The sequence below is a fragment of the Somniosus microcephalus genome, chromosome 1, assembly GCF_052327205.1.
Source record: "Somniosus microcephalus isolate GS21.2 chromosome 1, FLI_Smic_1.0, whole genome shotgun sequence".
Lineage (NCBI taxonomy): Eukaryota > Metazoa > Chordata > Chondrichthyes > Squaliformes > Somniosidae > Somniosus > Somniosus microcephalus.
In genome coordinates, this window is record NC_140987.1 from 255,392,670 (window position 1) to 255,412,369 (window position 19,700).

The 19,700-nt window shown below is 47.4% G+C and overlaps 1 protein-coding gene across 1 annotated transcript in view; it reads left to right on the forward strand.

Annotated features, from left to right (window-relative positions):
* Nucleotides 1-610: 610 nt before the first annotated feature.
* mamdc2a (MAM domain containing 2a) overlaps nt 611-19,700 on the forward strand; it is a 249,100-nt gene continuing 230,010 nt past the window's right edge. The window contains exons 1-2 of the mRNA XM_085992348.1: nt 611-783; nt 1,006-1,122. Of these exons, the coding sequence (XP_085848474.1) occupies nt 753-783; nt 1,006-1,122 (148 nt within the window). The 5' untranslated portion in view covers nt 611-752. The remainder of the gene's footprint in view (nt 784-1,005; nt 1,123-19,700) is intronic.

Genomic DNA, 19,700 nt, shown 5'->3' on the forward strand with positions numbered 1-19,700 from the left:
TATCACTGGCTCCCAATGATTTGACGAACAAACAGCAGCAGACTGGACTTGACAAACCCGTGGATAGAATCTGACTTCCTTTAACATGCAGAAATTGGCAGCTCTGTGTAATGCTGATAAAACTTTTAATAAACATGGCTTTGTCATTTTGTTTCAGGGAAGTCACTTGACTAGTGAGAACCTCTGGAAATCAGCAGTAGCAGGCACAGTCCATGTTTTGACTCTCCCTCCCCACTCTCTGTTCTGACAATAGCAAGAACTGTTCTGGGCTCGATGGAATGCACAGCCTCATTCTATCAAACAGTCATAATGGTGAACTGAAAAGCAAGATGCCTTTGCAAATGGTCTATGGTCAGCTAAATGACAATAGATTTCACAGGAAGGGGAGGGAGGGGGTTGATGGGAGAGCAAATTGTGCATGGAGGAGGCAAGTGCTGTCACTTTTGAATCTGCAACCACAGTTGGGGTGTTATCATTCGCTCTGCCTCCACAGTCCAAAAAAAAGCATCTCGCAGCAGCTTCTCTGGGTAGGTGTATCCCAGCCAATCTGGAACTCGTTACTTTTTTTTTCTCTCCTCCCCTTGGGATATCTCCGCTGCTCAATCTGGCTGAAACAAAGCAGCTCGTCTCTCCAGCCCAGCTCTACTGTTAGCGGAACCCCAGTTCCTGCACGGCTGAGTGACACAGAGTTTAAGGAAAGTTGAATGACTCTTACTGTACACAGTCTTCACTTTGGATCTTAACCATACGCCATGACGCCTCTTATACTCTTAATTCTGCACGGTAAATGTTCACTAATATATTTATATACAATCTAGAAAGAGATTCCATTGTGCACCTGTTCAAAAAAGCATTTGGCTTCCTTAAAAAAGAGTTTGGTACAGTCTGATCTTGAAGGTAAGAGTTTGTTTAAAATAAGCAAACATTTTGAATTTGATGCATTTGTAACTTTTTTTTCTCTTTCTCCCTTAAAATTTTTTTTTATATATATGTTTGGTGATGAAGTGGTGCAGTTTGCCAGAGCCGAGGTAGTGAGGAGGAACGGGTCGTGCGGTTTTGAGGAGGATCTGTGCGGCTACGAGTCCGATCCCCATTCTGAACCGTGGGCTGTGAATTTCCAAGGTAAACACTGCGCTGGAATTGCACGCCGGTAGGAAACGCTGACTGACCAAATTCAAAAGCAAATTCTGCACGGTGCAACTGCAGAAAGCTTCAGAAACTAACAGATAAAGGGGTAAAGTTAGAGAGCAGGATGTTACACAATGCAGTGTTCGCTTTGATCCTCAGAAAACAGCAGCAGTGGGCGCCAGGACCTGTAACAGCATTGAAAAGTTTTACAATTAAAAAAAAGACAGAACTTTAATTTCTGCCGCTAACCTTTCCCGTTCTTGGGACTTTTCTAAAGCGCCCTCTGGCTGATGCATTGCTGTTTTGAAGTGCTATTTTGTAGAAAGAACACGTATGACACGAGTGTGTTGGGGTGAGCTGTGTTTGGGATATCAAGTGGCATCTGTTCTGTGCTGTAAGACCGCTCGTACATCCTGTGAGCGAGACAGTGACACAACAATGTTTAATTCTTGTGTTTTTAGATCTTACAAGGCAAATGGATTGTCATCACTACTGTATCTTGTATATACAGTGCGTGTGAGTTTCTGTATTTATAGATATAGGCAAGGACTCACACATTACATTAGAACCCTAGAAACTTACAGAACAGAAGGAGGCCATTCGGCCCGTCGTGCCTGTGCCGGCTTTTTGAAAGAGTGTTCATGCTTAGTCCCACCTCCCCCGCTTTTTGTCACAAATCCTGTAAGTTGCTCCAGTACCTGTCCAACTCCCTTTTAAAATTATTTCTGGAATCAGCTTCCATCACCAGGTAGTGCGTTTCAGATCCTCACGACTCTCTGAGTGAAAAAATGTCTCCTCATCTCCCCTCTAGATCTTTTTCTAACCATTGCGCCGTTTAAAAAAAAATTCATTTATGGGATGTGTGAGTCACTGACAAGGCCAGCATTTATTGCCCATCCCCAGTTGTCCTTGAGAAGGTGGTGGTGAGCCGCTTCTCGAACCACTGCAGTCCGTGTGGTGAAGGTACTCCCACAGTGCTGTTAGGGAGGGAATGCCAGGATTTTGACCCAGCGATGATGAAGGATCGGCGATATACTTTTAAGGTGTGTGACTTGGAGGGGAACTTGGAGGTGGTGGTATTCCCATGCGCCTGCTGCCCTTGTCCTTCTAGGTGGTAGAGGTCATGGGTTTGGGAGGTGCTGCCAAAGAAGCCTTGGCGAGTTGCTGCAGTGCATCTTGTAGATGGTACACACTGCAGACACGGTGCGCCGGTGGTGGAGGGAGTGAATGTTTAAGGTGGTGGATGGGGTGCCAATCAAGCGGGCTGCTTTGTCCTGGATGGTGTCGAGCTTCTTGAGTGTTGTTGGAGCTGCACTTATCCAGGCAAGTGGAGAGTATTCCATCACACTCCTTACTTGTGCCTTGTAGATGGTGGAAAGGCTTTGGAGAGTCAGGAGGTGAGACACTCACCGCAGAATACCTAGCCTCTGACCTGCTCTTGTTGCCACAGTATTTATGTGGCTAGTCCAGTTAAGTTTCTAGTTAATGGTGACCCCCAGGATATTGATAGTGGGGGATTCAGCGATGGTAATGCCATTGAATGTTAAGGGGAGGTGGTTAGACTCTTGCTTGTTGGAGATAGCCATTGCCTGGCACTTCTGTGGCGCGAATGTTACCTGCCACTTATCAGCCCAAGCCTAAACATTGTCCAGGTCTTGTTGCATGCGGGCATGGACTGCTTCATTATCTGAGGAGTTGTGAATGGTGCTGAACACTGTGCAGTCATCAACGAACATCCCCATTTCTGACCTTATGTTGGAGGGAAGGTCATTGATGAAGCAGCTGAAGATGGTTGGGCCTAGGACACTGTCCTGAGGAACTCCTGCAGCGATGTCCTGGGGCTGTGATGATTGACCTTGAACCACCACAACCATCTTCCTTTGTGCTAGGTATGACTCCAGCCAGTGGAGTGTTTTCCCCTTGATTCCCATTGACTTCAGTTTTACTAGGGCTCCTTGATGCCAGACTCGGTCAAATGCTGCCTTGATGTCAAGGGCAGTCACTCTCACCTCACCTCTGGGATTCAGTTTCTTTGTCCATGTTTGGACCAAGGCTGTAATGAGGTCGGGAGCCGAGTGGTCTTGGCGGAACCCAAACTGGGCATCTGCCCAATCACCCAACCTGTTCAAATCATACTGGAGTTTCTCTGCATCCTCCTCACAGCACACACGCCCACCCAGCTTTGTGTCGTCTCCAAACTTGGAGATATTACATCTAGTTCCCTCGTCTAGATCATTTATATATATTGTGAATAGTTGGGGTTCTAGCACCGATCCGTGCGGTACCCTACTAGTCACTGCCTGCCACTCGGAAAATGATCCGTTTATTCCAACTCTTTGCTTCCTGTCTGCCAACCAGTTCTCTATCCAAGACAGTACCTTACCCCCAATCCCATGTGCTTTAACTTTACATGCTAATCTCTTATGCGGGACCTTATTGAAAGCCTTCTGAAAGTCCAAATACACCACATCCACTGGTTCTCCCTTATCTATTCTACCAGTTACATCCTCAAAAAATTCCAGTAGATTAGTCAAGCACGATTAACCTTTTGTAAATCCATGTTGACTTTGTCCGATCCTGTCACTGTTTTCCAAGTGCTCTGCTATTACATCTTTTATAATGGACTCTAGCATTTTCCCCACTACCGATGTCAGGCTTACTGGTCTATAATTCCCCATTTTCTCTCTACCATCCTTTTTAAATAGTGGGGTTACATTAGCTATCCTCCAATCCATGGGAACTGTTCCAGAGTCTATAGAATTTTGGAAGATGACCAGCAATGCATCTACTATTTCTAGGGCCACTTCCTTAAGTACCCTAGGATGTAGATTATCAGGCCCTGGAGATTTATCGGCCTTCAATCCCATCAATTTCCCTAACACCATTTCCCTACAAATACTGATTTCATTCAATTCCTCCCTCTTATTAGACCCTATGTTCCCCGACATCTCTGGGAGGTTATTTGTGTCCTCCTTTGTGAAGACAGAACCAAAGTATGTATTTAGTTGGTCTGCCATTTCTTTGTTCCCCATTATAAATTCCCCTGATTCTGACTGCAAGGGGCCTACGCTAGACTTCACCAATCTTTTTCTCTTCACATATCTATAGACAGATTGAGCACTGCAAAAACAAATGTGAAATGATGTGTTGACCACAATCAGCACAGAAGGAGGCCATTTGGCCCATCGAGTCTGTGCTGGCTCTCTGAAAGATCTATCCAATTAGTCCCACTCCCCAACTCTTTCCCCTGCAAATTTTTCCTTTTCAAGTATTTATCCTTTTTGTAAGTTACTATTGAATCTGCTTCCACTGCCCTTTCAGGCAGTGTATTCCAGATCACAACAAGCCTCTGCATAAAAAAGTTTTCCTCCTCTCCCCTCTGGTTCTTTTGTCAACTGTCTTAAATCTGTGTCCTCTGGTTGCCGACCCTCCTGCTATTGGAAACAGTTTCTCCCTATTTACTCAAAACCCAATCATGACTTTGAACACTTCTACTAAATCTTCGCTTAACCTCCTCTGCTCTAAGGAGCACAGTTAGTATTGACTCTCAAGCATCCTAAGTAAAATTTAAAAATACTGGTACTTTAAAACTGCCTGATGACAGGGTAACGTGACTTTCATGAACCATTCCTGGAATATGCGGATAACATTTCTAATAATTCTTTGACAGTCTTTGCTTGTGTAAGTTGTCATAAGTGATGAATAAGCAACACGTGCTAGAGTTCAAAATGCTTTGAAACAGTGATAGACTGAACCATCTGTCCATGATGCCAATGAATTGGATGACATTCCAATTAGACACCATGAAAAAAATCAAAGACAGAGTTGCTTTATAAAATACTAAAATATTGGAACAGCACTGACGCACATTTAAAGAAAGAAAGATTTGGATTTATACAACGCCTTTCACAAACTCAGGACGCCCAAAGTGCTTCACGGTCAATTAAGTACTTTTCTGAAGTGTAGTCACTGTTGTAATGTAGGAAATGGGGCAGCCAATCAAGGTCCCACAAACAGCAATGCGATAAATGACCAGATAATCTGTTTTTAGGTGTTAGTTGAGAGATAAATATTAACCAGGACACTGGGGAGAACACCCATGCTCTTCTTGGACTAGCAGCCGCGTGATCTTTTACATGCACCTGAGAGGGCAGACAGGGGTCTCGGTTTAATGCTGCATCTGAAAGATGACACCTCTGACAGTGTAGCACTCCCTCAGTACTGCACTGGAAGTGTCAGCGTAGATTACATGCTCAAATCTCTGGAATGGGACTTAAACCCACAACTTCTTGGCATACAGCCAAGTGTGCTATCCACTGAGCCACACATAATGTACATCAGTCACTTCACATTCATACAACAAGCTAAAGACTTTCATGACTAATGATATTTAATGATTAACCTAATTGGGCAACTAGTGTAAAATGAACTGTAAACTAATTATAGCACCTGCTTTGGGTTATGCCTGTCATGTACAAATGTTCCCAGTGTTAAAGCAGCCTGTGAATGGCTATGAAAGAGCAGAAACAGAAAGCTGTAAGTTTTCTTTTAGATTCATAAAAAATTACACTAGATAGAAACTCTGGCTGCGATTTTTCCTATCGATGCTGCTTGGGGGCGGGACAGCTGCCTTCCGGATTCCAGTCCCGCCCCCAATGACAACAGATGCACAGACGCGATTTGGCCCTGCGGGCTTGCAGGCCTATTAAGAGGAAGCTGGTGTCAGATGAAGTCAGTTGATGATGCGCCATCTGCCGGTTTTCTTAAAGGGGCCATGCACAATTTTTTTTGACAGCTGTATTTTCAGTGTTTGACAGCATTGAGGTGCTACAAACACTGACAATCACTGTACAAAGGTGAGCCCTTGCACCCAGGCTCTCCAGTGACTCCCTCCTTAGGCTAGAACAGATGGCAGCTGCAGGTGAGGTTACAGAAGTGATCTGTCACTGGTGAGAGTGGTTCTCCCAATGAGTTGGAACTACACACACAATCCAAAACTAGTCCCCTACAGAAAAGTGTAAATGTATTAAAAATTATTTTCCTAACATTTTCTTACCTCTGAAACTCACCAGTGTACCATTGGATCCTTCACACCACTTCTGCAGCTGTCATCAATGTAGAAACATTACAGTAGACCCACAGCATGCCACACTTACCTGGCATGGTGTCCGGACGTCAGGCAGCCCGCAGTAGACCTGTCAAAATTGCAAAAAGCCTCTTAACTACCTGTTAACAACTTGATAACAAGCAGTTAAGTGCCTATAATCCTCTTCCCGCTGCTAGGTGTCGGGTCCATGCGCAAATCGGGGACCCAACACCTGGGAAGATTGTTTGGAGGCGGCTTGACAGCGGGTTTCCGACCCGCTGTCAATCTTTGTGATTTTGCCAGATGTCCTGCCTCCAAACCTGCCTCCTGAGTGCCAGCAAAATTCTGGCCTCTGTGTAAGTTGATAAAGTACAGTAGGACCAGTGGAAATCCAGCTTGACACTGCACTGGAGTTATACTGCAGGTAGCATGAGATGGCTTGCTCTAGCGGGGTCTCAAACCCCTGCGTTCGAAAGTCAGATCAGGATGTGACTCTGGAGTTATGCTTCTGCTGTCACCTCTGATACGTAAGAACATAAGAAATAGGAGCAGGAGTATGCTGTTCGGCCTTTTGAGCCTGCTCCACCATTCAATAAGATCATGGCTGATCTTCTACCTCAACTTCACTTTCCTGCACTATCCCCATATCCATTGATTCCCTTAATATCCAAAAATCTATCGATCTCTATCTTGAATATACTCAACGACTGAGCATCCACAGCCCTCTGGGGTAGAGAATTCCAAAGATTCACAACCTTTTGAGTGAAGAAATTTCTCCTCATCTCAGTCCTAAATGGCCGACCCCTTATTCTGAGACTATGACCCCAGTTCTGGACTCCCCAGTCAGGCAATGTTCATTAGTACAAAAAGGGCAATTTAACTACAACATTTGAATCCGATTCGGAATTCCAGAGATGAAAGCATGGTGGATTGAATAGGTTCTTAGGAACAGGAGGAGGCCATTCAGCCCCTTAAACTCATTCCACCATGCAGTTAGATCATGGCTGATCTGTATCTTAACTCTATCTACCCGCCTTTGTTCTGTAACCCTTAATACCCCTTACTTAACAAAAATCTATCAATCTCAGTTTTGACATTTTTAACTGACCCTCAGCCTCAACAGCTTTTTGGGGGAGAGAGTTCCAGATTTCCACTAGCTTTTGTGTGAAGAAGTGCTTCCTGACGTCACCCCTGAATGGCCTAGCTCTAATTATAAGGTTATGCCCCCTTGTTCTGGACTCCCCTCACCAGAGGAAATAGTTTTTCTCTATTTACCCCAAAACTCCTTTAATCATCATAAACACCTCAATTAGATCACCCCTTAATCTTCTATACTCGAGGGAATACAAGCCTAGTCTATGCAACCTGTCCTCATAATTTAACTCTTCTAGCCTCGGGATCATTCTGGTGAATCTGTGATGCACTCCCTCCAAGGCCAATCTATCCTTCCTGAGGTGTGGTGCCCAGAACTGAATGCAGTGTCCAGATGGGGTCTGACCAGAGCTCTGTACAGCTGTAACATAACTTCCACCCCTTTGTATTCCAGCCCTCTTGAGATAAAGGCCAACATTCCATTAGCCTTTTTAATTATTTTTTGTACCTGTCCACTAGCTGTTAGTGATTTCTGTACTTTGGCTCTTAAATCTCTCTGCTCCTCCACATTCTCACCATTCAGAAAATACTCTGATCTACCTTTCCTAGGTTCAAAGTGGATGATATAACATTTCCCTTCATTGAACTCCATCTGCCGCAGTTTTGCCCGATTAAAACCCTTTGGCCGGGATTTTACAAACCTCGGCAGGTCCGTGGTGGGCGACGTTGGTGGCGGGTCCCGGCCCCACAGCCGGCTCCAGCCTGCTGTGTAGAATGACTTTCCATTGATTGGGCTTGTTAAGCCCGCCCAGCGCATTTCCCAGCCAATTAGAGGAAGTGGGTCTGGTGACGTCATTTGATGACGCATCATCAACCGGTTTCCTTAAAGGGACCATGGCCAACCTTAATTTGACATTTGTGCTGTCAGTGTTCTACAGCATTGAGGTGCTACAGACACTGACAAGCATTGCACAAAGGCATAGGGCTGCACCCAAGCTCTCCCATGACTCCCTCCATATGCTTATGGAGGGAGTCACAGCACACAGGGAGGTCCTCTTCCCTTCCCATGGGCGGAAGCAACCTCCCCAGGAGATCAACACAGCCTGGTTGCACATTGCAGAGGAAGGCACAAGCATGGTTGTGGTCAGGAGGACCTGGGTGCAGTGCCACAAACGTTTCAATGATCTCAGTAGATCGCGAAACGTTAGTACAAAGCCACACTCAACCTTATCCTGCTGTGCCTCTCATCACATCCCCATCATTCTGCCTTCCCTACCCTGCATATCCTTACTCACACCAACTTACCTTGCACCTTCACCCATCCCTATCTATCTATATTATCACATCCCCATCTCACTAGCCATCCCTCACACTCACCTTCATCCTAGTGCAATCATAACAATTAACAACACACAAGGGTAGGCACTTGGGTGTTTTATGCAATGTTCATGTAAAGTTTCTGTTAATGTGGTGTCAAACATTGAAACCTTTATTTTCAACACTTTGCCTTCTTGGACAGATTTGTGTGCACCTTTGGAAGTGAATAGTGAGTTGCAGTGAATGGTGAGACATAACGTTACCCCTGCAATAGTGATGAGTGTGAAAGGAATGGCTTGGGCATTGTAGGGATGCTTTATGGTGTTGGTGTGGGGTGGTGCCAACCTGGCGCATTATGTGGCAGCCAGGATGTACATCATCAAGTGAATTAAATCTGGCCATGGTGAGGCCATCACTGGCCTCCTGAGCAGCAATGAGGTTGGGTGCTGATACCCTCTGTCCTGTGCAGCATCAGGTGATTGCGGAGAAGGTTGGTGGTGTTGTTGTTGGTGCTGCTGGTGATGCTGGTGTTGGGGCTGATTATGGTGGGATTCTTAGGACCAACGTGAGAAAGCATAAAGGGCACCCATGCTGATGAAATAGATGGCAGGTGAAGTAGAGAGGACAGAAGCGATCTGTTAATGGTGAGAGAGGTAATGAGGTTAGACTGGATGAAGACTTGTGTGAAGACTTGCAGCATGGTGAATCTGTAGTGGAAATGTAGTGAGGAAGAGCTTGTGGCTGAGGGAAGATATCTCTGTAAGGTGGGAGCTTTTACTTTACATTTGAAGCTGTCAACTCAACAGCTGATTCAATGGCCACTAAACTCCTGCCTCAGCTTGACAGACGTGGTCCATGACCAGCTTGGAACCTATGGGCGAGCTGTCAAATACAGAAGGTGAGCTGAAAATTCATTCTTAAGTGGCTCTAAACAAGCCACTAATTACCTGAATTGGGTCCCCCGCTGTGAACCTGCCGCTGCGTGTTGGGTCTGCTCAGCACTGACATACCCAACATAGGGGAAAGGTGCATGGCAGCGGGTTCACAGCGGGGTCCTGACCCGCTGGGGAAAAGAAAACGCTTCGCCCCCCGACCCGCCACCGATCGTGCCCACTGACCCCCCACAAAATCTCGGCCTAAATTTAACAGTGTACTAAACTATAACGGCCTATTTAAATAAACATAAATACAATATCATCAGCAATAAAGTAATGATTGTGCATTTAGTGTGTGCATCCAGTGTTACTTTCCCTCCTTCCCTGCCAATTTTCTCTGCCTCCTGTTTTGAAGGTGTCTTCTGTCTCCTCCCAAATTTAACCAAAGCGCTTTACATACAATGAAGTACTTTTGAAGTGTAGCCACTGTTGTGATGTGGGAAACATGGCAGCCAGTTTGCGTACAGCAAGCTCCCACAAACAGCAATGTGATAATGACCAGATCATCTATTTTAGTGATGTTGATTGAGGGATAAATATTGGCCAGGACACCGGGGAGAACTCCCCCCTGCTCTTCTTCAAAAAATGCCAAGGGATTTTTTACATCCACCTGAGAGAGCAGATGGCCTCAGTTTAACGTCTCATCAGAAAGACGCAGTGCTCTGACAGCTGCAGTGCTCCCTTGGTACTGGCATTGGGAATGTTAGCCTAGATTTTCTGCTCAAGTCTCTGGAGTAAGTCTTTGAACCCACAATCTTTTGGTCAGAGTCGAGAGTGCTGCCCAGTGAGTCACAGCTGACACTAGTTGGTGATGATGGGATAGAAGGATAACACAGTTAGTGACAGGTTTGTGGTCTTACAGCAGGTGGAATGTTAGTAGGTATAAACTTCGTTGAACACCATAGGGACAGCCTCCTTGAAAAAGTGCAACATCCCCACCGACACCTGGGAATCCCTGGCCCAAGACCGCACAAAGTGGAGGAGAAGCATCCGGGAAGGCGCCGAACACCTCGAGTCTCTTCGCCGGGAGCAAGCGGAAGCCAAGCGCAGGCAGCGCAAGGAGCGCACGTCAACCCAAGCACCCCACCCACCCACCCCTTCAACCACCATCTGCCCCACCTGTGACAGAGACTGTAGGTCCCGCATTGGACTCATCAGTCACCTGCAAACTCATTTTTAATGTGGAAGCAAGTCATCCTCGGTTCCGAGGGACTGCCTAAGAAGAGAAGAGAAGAAGAAGAGGGGGATTCAGGAATCCGGCATCCTCAGGCCCGTTTGTGTGGTCAGCTAAGTTTGTTTTGGGAGTGAGAGTGATGGTGACACAGATAAATGAGTCTGGACCATAATTTGCTCTCAAAATAACAGAGTGGCTAATGGCAGTTGTTTAAGTATAAATGGTGCAGCAACTTCAGGCGAGGGGTAGATGCGCGGTTAAACTCAAATATCGGAAAGTTGCTGCCTGAGTTTCACCGCTCTGCCGTTAGCTTCACGAACGCAGCATCTCGCTGTCTGCCTCACCATGGACACGCCATTGACCGGTGTGAAGTTACTGTATTTGTGTGGCAGATACGGACTAAACTCGCCACAGATATTTAGGGTGAGTAATTACAAGTGTAATTGTTAATTACTGTCAATCAACCTCTCTGGCACTGAAAATGAACTATGACAAGTGTGGAGTCTCATCCCTTCAGGTTTTAAATCTTCTGCAAAGATTTTTAAAATGTTAAAATTTAAATTTAAACTTTTTTTTTCTTACTTTTCCTTTCTGTCTCTTTTGTCTCTCTTTCTTATTCCAATCTTTCTTTCCCTCTCTTTGGCCGGAATTTTCTCCAGGTAGTTGTGTTGGGGGCAAAATCTGGCCCAATGTTTGCTGTTAATGGACCGACTTGGCAGGGCCTGATTTGAATGTGAAGCCTCGGATACCCGCCCGCAGCAAGCCGGATTGAGAGGCTGGCTGGCTGGCTGCAGGAGGGTAGGCCTCAGATGCGAGGGGTTAGTCCGGGGGACAGATGGCACAGTCGGCATGGTTGGGGATCATGGTGGGGGGTTAGGGATCAGCATGGTCGGGGATCGTGGGGGGACAGTCGGGGATCAGCCTGGCAGTATCGGGGATCAGGAGCTGGGGCAGTATCGGGGATCAGGAGCAGGGGCAGTATCGGGGATCAAGAGCAGGGGCAGTATCGGGGATCAGGAGCAGGGGCAGTGTCGGGGATCAGGAGCAGGGGCAGTGTCGGGGATCAGGAGCAGGGGCAGTATCGGGGATCAAGAGCAGGGGCAGTATCGGGGATCAGGAGCAGGGGCAGTATCGGGGATCAGGAGCAGGGGCAGTATCGGGGATCAGGAGCAGGGGCAGTATCGGAGATCAAGAGCAGGGGCAGTATCGGGGATCAAGAGCAGGGGCAGTATCGGGGATCAGGAGCAGGGGCAGTATCGGGGATCAGGAGCAGGGGCAGTATCGGGGATCAGGAGCAGGGGCAGTATCGGGGATCAAGAGCAGGGGCAGTATCGGGGATCAAGAGCAGGGGCAGTATCGGGGATCAGGAGCAGGGGCAGTATTGGGGATCGGTGGGGTTGGGGGGGGGTGGTCGGCCAGGGATCGGCAGTGGGGGAGAGAGGATCGGGGCCAGCCACCGGAGGATGGTGGCCGGCCTCAGCATCATCGGTGGGGTGGGGGTGGGGAGGCCTCATGGTGGGGATTGGAGGCCTGGGGAAGCGAACAGAGGCTTTGTGGTGGGGTCTCCAATTGCTGGGGTGGTTGGGTATGGTCAGGACCTTGGATGCAGGAGGTAGGTATAAAGCCATTTACCTCCTGGATGTAGCAGTCCCCACCTCGGTTTAACTGCCGGGTTTCACGAATTGTGTGAAACCCGTCCACAGGCAGTTAAAAACAAAATGGAGGTGAAAAAAGAGGCTTCCAGCCTCGTTATAATATTCAAATTGATATACCTTCCCCTGGGAGTGGGTTGGTCGCCCGCCCCCCATCCCACCTCCGGCAAAACCAGAAGTGGGTAGGTTGGAGGTGGGGTCAGGTTGGGAATCCCATTTTTAACAATTTAACTGCCACCATGCTCCAAACCCACCCATTTCTTTAAGGGAAATTCCGGCCTTTATTTCTTTTTATCTGATTTGAATTTGAATTCACGCTCTTTAATTCACCCTCCTTCTCAGTCCGTGCGCTGTTTATTTCTCAATCCATTAATCTGATTGGTTAAGGAGATACCCTGTTGCTTGCCCTCAGACCTGAAACGTTGGGCTGGATTTTCAATGAGGAGGTGGGTAGGAGGCGGGACTACAACTTTCGAGGTTGTAGTCCTGCCTCCATCGGGTTCTAGCCAACCCACGTGATTTTGACTTGATTGACCTTGTTGAGCCCACCCAGCGGGCTCAGCAGGCCAAGTAAGGGCCACCCGGCAACAGGTGACGTCACAGATTGACATTTCTTCTGTCAAGATCTTTTGACAGATGAAATATCAGCGTTTCACAGCTGTTTGAAGCTGTCAAACACTGACAATCTGTATTCCAAGTTAATTCCTTCCTCTCAGGATGATTTAGAGATCTCCCCGGAACAGAAAGCTGAATGCTGCAATTTTTGACAGCTCGCAGCCATTCTGCTTTCTGTGCCGGTGATATGAGGGACTCCCGAGACCTGAAGGTAGGAAGGCTGTAGAGGTAAGTAAAGGTATGTAAAACTTCTTTAAACACTTTACACACACCAAACACACTTACCTTTGCACTCATGCACCCATCGCTCACCTGAACACCAGACATCGTGACCCCTCCAAGCCCTTCATCCCGACGGTCCGCCTCCGCTAACTTGGCGTGGTTTGGAGCCGTCGGGAATCCCACACTTCAACATTAAAAATAGGGATTAGGCTAAAAACTGCCTGTTAACTACCTGTTAACAGGCAGTTAATTGGCACTAATCCCCTGCCCACCTCGGGGAGGCGGGTCCCAGTGCGTGGCGGGTACCCACCTCCTTTGAAACTGGCATGGAGGCGGGTTGGGGGTGGGATGGGTTCGTGCCCCCCGATTTCAGGATTTTAACCCCCCACACGCCTCCAATCCCGCTTCCACGGCCCAATGAAAATCCTGCCCGTTAACTTTGTTTCTCTCTCCATGGATGCTGAGTGTTTTCAGCATTTTCTGTTTTTATTTCAGATTTCCAGCATCCGCAGTGTTTTGCTATTGTATCCAATTGCTTGTCCTGTTCACTCTTGGCCCAGATGCCTGGTTTCTCTCACTGCAACGTTATCAGCTCGCACTTTCAGCAACTTAGTGGGTAAACTTGTTTTGAGCTGAAGGGTGCAGGGGCAAGTCTAACTAACAGCAAACACCCTGCTCCAGCAAAATCTGGCCCATTAATGTTTGCTGTTAATGGGCAACCATCTATTTTTGTGAATTTTCACATGTATCAAGTTGAGGAATGTTAGTGCTGAGAAATGGAGCACTTTTTTATTGTCTGTCACTCCCAGGTTGAGTGTAGCACAACTCCGATATAAACCTCGCCCCAGTAAGGTACCTTACTTGACTCCCAATCACAGAAAACCTTCGTTATGCGAACTGTATGGTATGAAACAACATCTTGGCATCTTTCGGATGAGACATTAATCGGAGGCCCCGTCTGCTCTCATAGGTGGATGTAAAAGATCCCATCGTCAGTATTTCGGGGAGAGCAGGGGAGTTTTTCCCAGAGTCCTGCCCAATGTTTATCCCTCAACCAACATCACTAAAAACAGATGATCTGGTCATTATCATATTGCTGTTTGTGGGGCCTTGCTGTGTACAAATTGGCTGGTGTGTTTCCTACATTACAACAGTGGCTACACTTCCAAAGTACTTCACTGGCTGTAAAGCGCTTTGGGGCGTCCTGTGGTCGGGAAAGACGCTATAGAAATGCAAGTTTTGCTTTCTTTCTTTTCATTGCTCTCCAGCTTTCAGTTCCACCACCCCTTCTACATCCTGCCTACCAAATATGCCCAGCACAGCCCCCTCAGAATGGTATGTTTGTGTGGGTAGAATCATCTCCAGTGTGCATCTTGTGCTTATTAAATGCCAATTCATTTTGCAATGAGAAAGTGTGCATTAATTGTGGTTACATTGTACAAGGACAATAAAAGTGGGCAACACATAGCGGGAAAAATTCAGTTGTTTGCAGCTCCCATTAGCTCCTTAAGAGGGCGCTAATGGGGCACAAAGCAACTATCACCCGGGCGCGGCGCTGTTTGCGCCGCTCACAAAGTTAACTAGACATTTTGTGGCCGCACTAAACACTACCGCCACGATCTCCTGCGCCAGCAGATCGTGACATCAGTCGAGTGCGCAATGCCCTGGTAGTGCCCCAGACCGGATATTGAGTGGCGCCCCCTGCCTTACCGCCTGCCGCTAACAACGACAGGTTGAGGGGAGCATTTTGCAGTGAGAAAGGGACTGGGGGAGTGCTATTTAAAGGCGACCGCTTCCTGCCTTTTTTTGTTGGTGACATTTTTGCACCACATACTCTGAGAGAGAGAGAGAGAGAGACTTCTGGAGAGATTCAACGCTGTGTGAGGAGTTTTGGGTACTGAGCAGCACTTTGCAGGTTAATTTTGATTTGCCCTTCCTTGCTTCGCCAGCGCTCTGAGGTAGCGCCTCTCTCCTCGGCCTTTGCGCCTTAAGACAGGTGTGAAGTGCCTGATTTAGCGCTCCAATCACCTCCAGGGGCGATAACAGCCAAGTTTGCCGAGGGAGGCGATAATTAGTGCCAGGTGCTAAACTTTGCGCACGGCCGATAATGGTGCCCAAAACGGGGTGATACTGAATTTTTCCCCCATAGTCTCGACCAAGGCTCAACAAACTTGCTAGCTTGCCTAATACCACATTAGTGCACCCTTTTCTTGCCACTTTTTACTGTGGTAACTGCTACTTATACGTGATGCACCTTCCAAGGCATGTCCACGTACAGATGGTTAATGCAGATGGGAGTCTACATCTTCCACTCAGGCACAACACCATCATAAGCGTGGCGGGACGAACGAACAAACGCTTCTATCGAGCCTTTCACGACCTCAGGACGTCCTAAAGAGCTTCACAGCCAATGAAGTACTTTTTGAAGTGTAGTCACTGTTGTAATGTCTGGACAGGACAAGGAAGAGCCCTGATCCCGGCCGGGCCTCCAGGGTCATGGTGATTTAAGTAATCTATCTGGGAGGCCACTCAGGAGCAGCTGGAGAATGGCTGGGGCAAGCGCCAACAGCCAAAGACAGACACTTTGTGATGTAAGAAAAAGGAGACTTACCATCAAGTAACTTTAAAGTAAGCTTTAAGTAACTTATAAACACACTATATACACAAGAGAGGTCTTTACCATGCCTCTGGTAGAAGCCTCTTACAATACTGAACAGACCAGTATTTATACCAGTCCAACAGGAAGTGACATATGACAGGAAGTGAGGTATGTACACAGTTCATAGTTCATAGTTCATAGTTCACAGGAAGTGATGACATAACTTCCCGGATGTTATCATTTTTATCACATTCTTCCCTCCTGCAGGATTAGGAGGCTGTGGTCTACCTTTTGGTCCGCAGCCGCCGAACAAGGAAGAGTCGCACCCGTTGGGATTCCCGTCGTAGAGGGTCACTGGTCCGCTTACATGCGGTTGGCCATTGGTCAGAGTCTGTGTGGCCTGGATTGCCCTGTGAAGGGTCGGGGAGATCATGGCTTCGAGTACGAGCCCCAATAGGTTCAAAGTCGGACTGCCTCTGTTCAGAGGGAGGTGCAGAGCTGGTCTGTGGCGGATCAGTACTTTCATGCGCGGTACTGGGAGGGTCGCAACCTTGAGCACGGGGTTCTACCGGCACCAAGCTAGTTGGTGTCCGATCAGGATCCTGGAGAGGGGTACCCGATAGGTCCCAAGAGTTTCCTGGTGAAATGCCATCACCCGATGTCCCACTAGGTCCTGGTGGACAGGGAGCCAGATCCCGTAATGATACGGTAGATTCTCGGCCGTCGGAATATCGTATGTTTGCATAGGTGGGGTTGGCATCGGTTAGTTCGACCTCGTCTACAAGAGGGTCATTTTTAGATGTCCGAACGTATCTTCGGAGTAATACAGGTCCAGGAGTAGTTAGCCATGACGGGAGTGATGTCCCATGAGATGAGCGACGCTGGAATCCAAAGAACCGCTCATGAGGTGTAGTATTTGTGGCTGTAGAAAGCAGGGACCGTATAGAGTGCAATGCATCCGGAAGCACTGTTTCCCATTGCTGGTCTGGTAGGCCCCGAGATCTTAAAGCGAGACGTACGGAATTCCAGATGATACCGTTATACCTCTCTACCTGCCCATTTCCGATGGGATGGTATGGTGTTGTTTTGCTTGTAGCAATTCCCCGTTCTGAGAGGTAGTCCTTGAGTTCCCTTGACATAAAGGATGGACCCCGATCTGAGTGAATATAAGCCGGCATGCCACAGAGAGAAAATACCTGCTCAAGGCAGCAGATTACTGTGGACGCCAGCATATTGGAGCAGGGGAAGGCAAACGGAAAACGTGAATATTCGTCGATCATGGTGAGCAAATATGTGTTCCGAGTTGAAGAGGGCACTGGGCCCTTAAAATCGATGCTAAGTCGTTGCATCGGTTGGGTTGCATGTATGAGTATACCATCTGAGGGGCGGAAGAACTGAGGTTTTAATTCCGCACAAAGCCGGCATTCTGAGCATATTTTCTTTACATCTCCAGTGGAAAAAGGGAGATTCCGTGATCGTACGAAATGTAGCATGCGCGTAACGCCAGGATGACACAAACCATTGTGGACATCCATGAGAGTGGAGGATGACATAGTGGAGCAGAATGCCCGTGTGAGGGTGTCCGGGGCCACATTCTCCTTGCCAGGCCGATAGAGAATGGTATAACCAAAAGAGGCCAGTTCCATCCTCCAAAGTTGTATTTTATTATTCTTAATTTTGGTTCGTTTGCGATTATCGAGCATGAAGACGACTGATCGTTGGTCCGTGATCAACGTAAAGTGCTGGCGAGCTAGAAAATGGTTCCACTTCCGTACTGCCTCTATGATGGCTGTGGCTTCTTTCTCAACCGGAGGATAATGTAGCTCGGCACCTTGTAAGGTCCTGGACATAAATGCTACAGGACGACCTTCCTGATTGAGAGTGGCCGAGATCGCCACCTCCGAGGCATCACATTCAACCACGAAAGGGAGATTCTCATCAATGGAGTGAAGAGCCGCTTTCTCCAACTGTTTTTTGAGAAGGTTAAAGGCTGCAACAGCCGCTGTTCCCAGTGGAAATGATCTAGCATGCAGCAAGGGTTGGATTTTGTCCGAAAAATGAGGAATCCATTTAGCGTAGTATGCAAACAGACCGAGAGCCCGACGTAAAGAAGCCGGATTCTTAGGTGACGGGAGCTCTTGGAGCGGGCGAAGTCTTTCTGGGTCTGGCTTAATGATACCATTGCCTACGCAGTAGCCAAGGATGTTGATGGTCGGTTGCGACTCAACAGATTTGGATTCATTCAGGGTCAAATTACGGCGATGGAGGGCATCCCGAAATTTTTGGAGGTTGGAGTCGTGTTCCTGTTGATCGTGACCTGCAATGGTAATGTTATCAAGATAGGGAAAAGTGTCCCTTAGGTTTTCCTGCTTAACCAGGCCATCCATTGCCCGTTGAAAGACAGCCACTCCATTAGTAACCCCGAATGGGAGGCGACGAAATTGGTACAGCCGTCCATTAGCCTCAAAGGCTGTGTACTGCTTATCTGAGACCTTCAAGGGTAACTGATGATAGGCACTTTTTAAATCGTAAGTTGAGAACACTTTGTATTCGGCCAGTTTATTAACCATATCATCAATGCGTGGCAATGGGTAGGCGTCCAAGTCGGTATATTGATTGATGGTTTGCGAATAATCGATGCATAGTCGCTGTTTGTGAGGTTTTAGAGGGTTCTTGACAATGACGACTTGAGCCCGCCAGGGCGACGAACATGGTTCAATGATATCCTCTGCTAGAAGTCGAGAGATTTCAGCCGCAATAAAAGATTGGTCTTCCTGATTAAAGCGCCGCGATTTCGTTATTATCGGTTGGCATTGAGGCGGAATACTGGCAAATAATGAGGGTTCATCAAGTGAAGCTGCTGAAAATGCACAAAATGGTAATTTAGATGGTATATTAGAAATAGTAAGTCCGGGTTTGGATCCACCAAACTCAATGGTGAGTTTCTTATGCTGTTTTTGGAAGTCCAGCCCTAAGAGGAGATCACTACATAAGTCTTTGAGCACCGAAAGTCGGGTGGAGGGATACATACGACCATGAAGTGTCATATCAACAACACAAAAGCCGGAGATTCTGGTATTAAGTGATGACTGGGCCATCGCAATTGCCTGGTCCGATGGGAAGACATGTAGTTTCAATTTCGCAACAATCTGTTCCTTAATGAAACTATCAGTACTTCCTGAGTCAATTAAGGCATCTAAGGTATGCCCTTTAATTGAAATTTTTGTGGCTGCCTGAGACAGGTTCTGTGGGCAAGCAGCTGTAATTGGTGTCGTTGCACAGAGAGTGGCTAAAACTCTCGGTGTGCTTCTTCGGGAGAGAGCTCGAGAGGAAGCTTGATAGGTCCTAGCTGGAGCATCTTGATAGGCCCTAATTGGGGCAGTTCGGTAGGCCTTAGCTGGATTGGCCCTCGTAGAGGCCCTTGATAGGCAAACTTTAGCAAAGTGTCCTTTTTTCCCGCAATAACTGCAGATTGCATTGCGAGCAGGGCAGGTTTTCCTAGGGTGAAAAGCATCTCCACAAAAGAAGCATTCCTTCCTAGATTGCCAAGAGGCTGCTAAAGTGGGGTCGTCCTCCTCTTCTTCATCAGAATTATCAGAATTAGATTCCCCCATGATAGGGTTCACCTGAGACCGCTTGAATTGTCTGGTTGCAGCTACAGCAGCAGATCGAGATCTGGGCAGCTGATAGAGGTCTGCATTTCTCTTTGCCAAATCCAGTGAACAAGCTAGGTCAAAAGCTTTTTGTAGCTCAAGTGTTTTACTTTCTAGTAGACGCTGGCGTATAAATGGAGAGGCAATCCCGCAGATGAAAGCATCACGAATCATTTCTTGGCGGTACAGCTCAGCTGAGGCTGCCTGAAAGTTACAATCTACGCTGA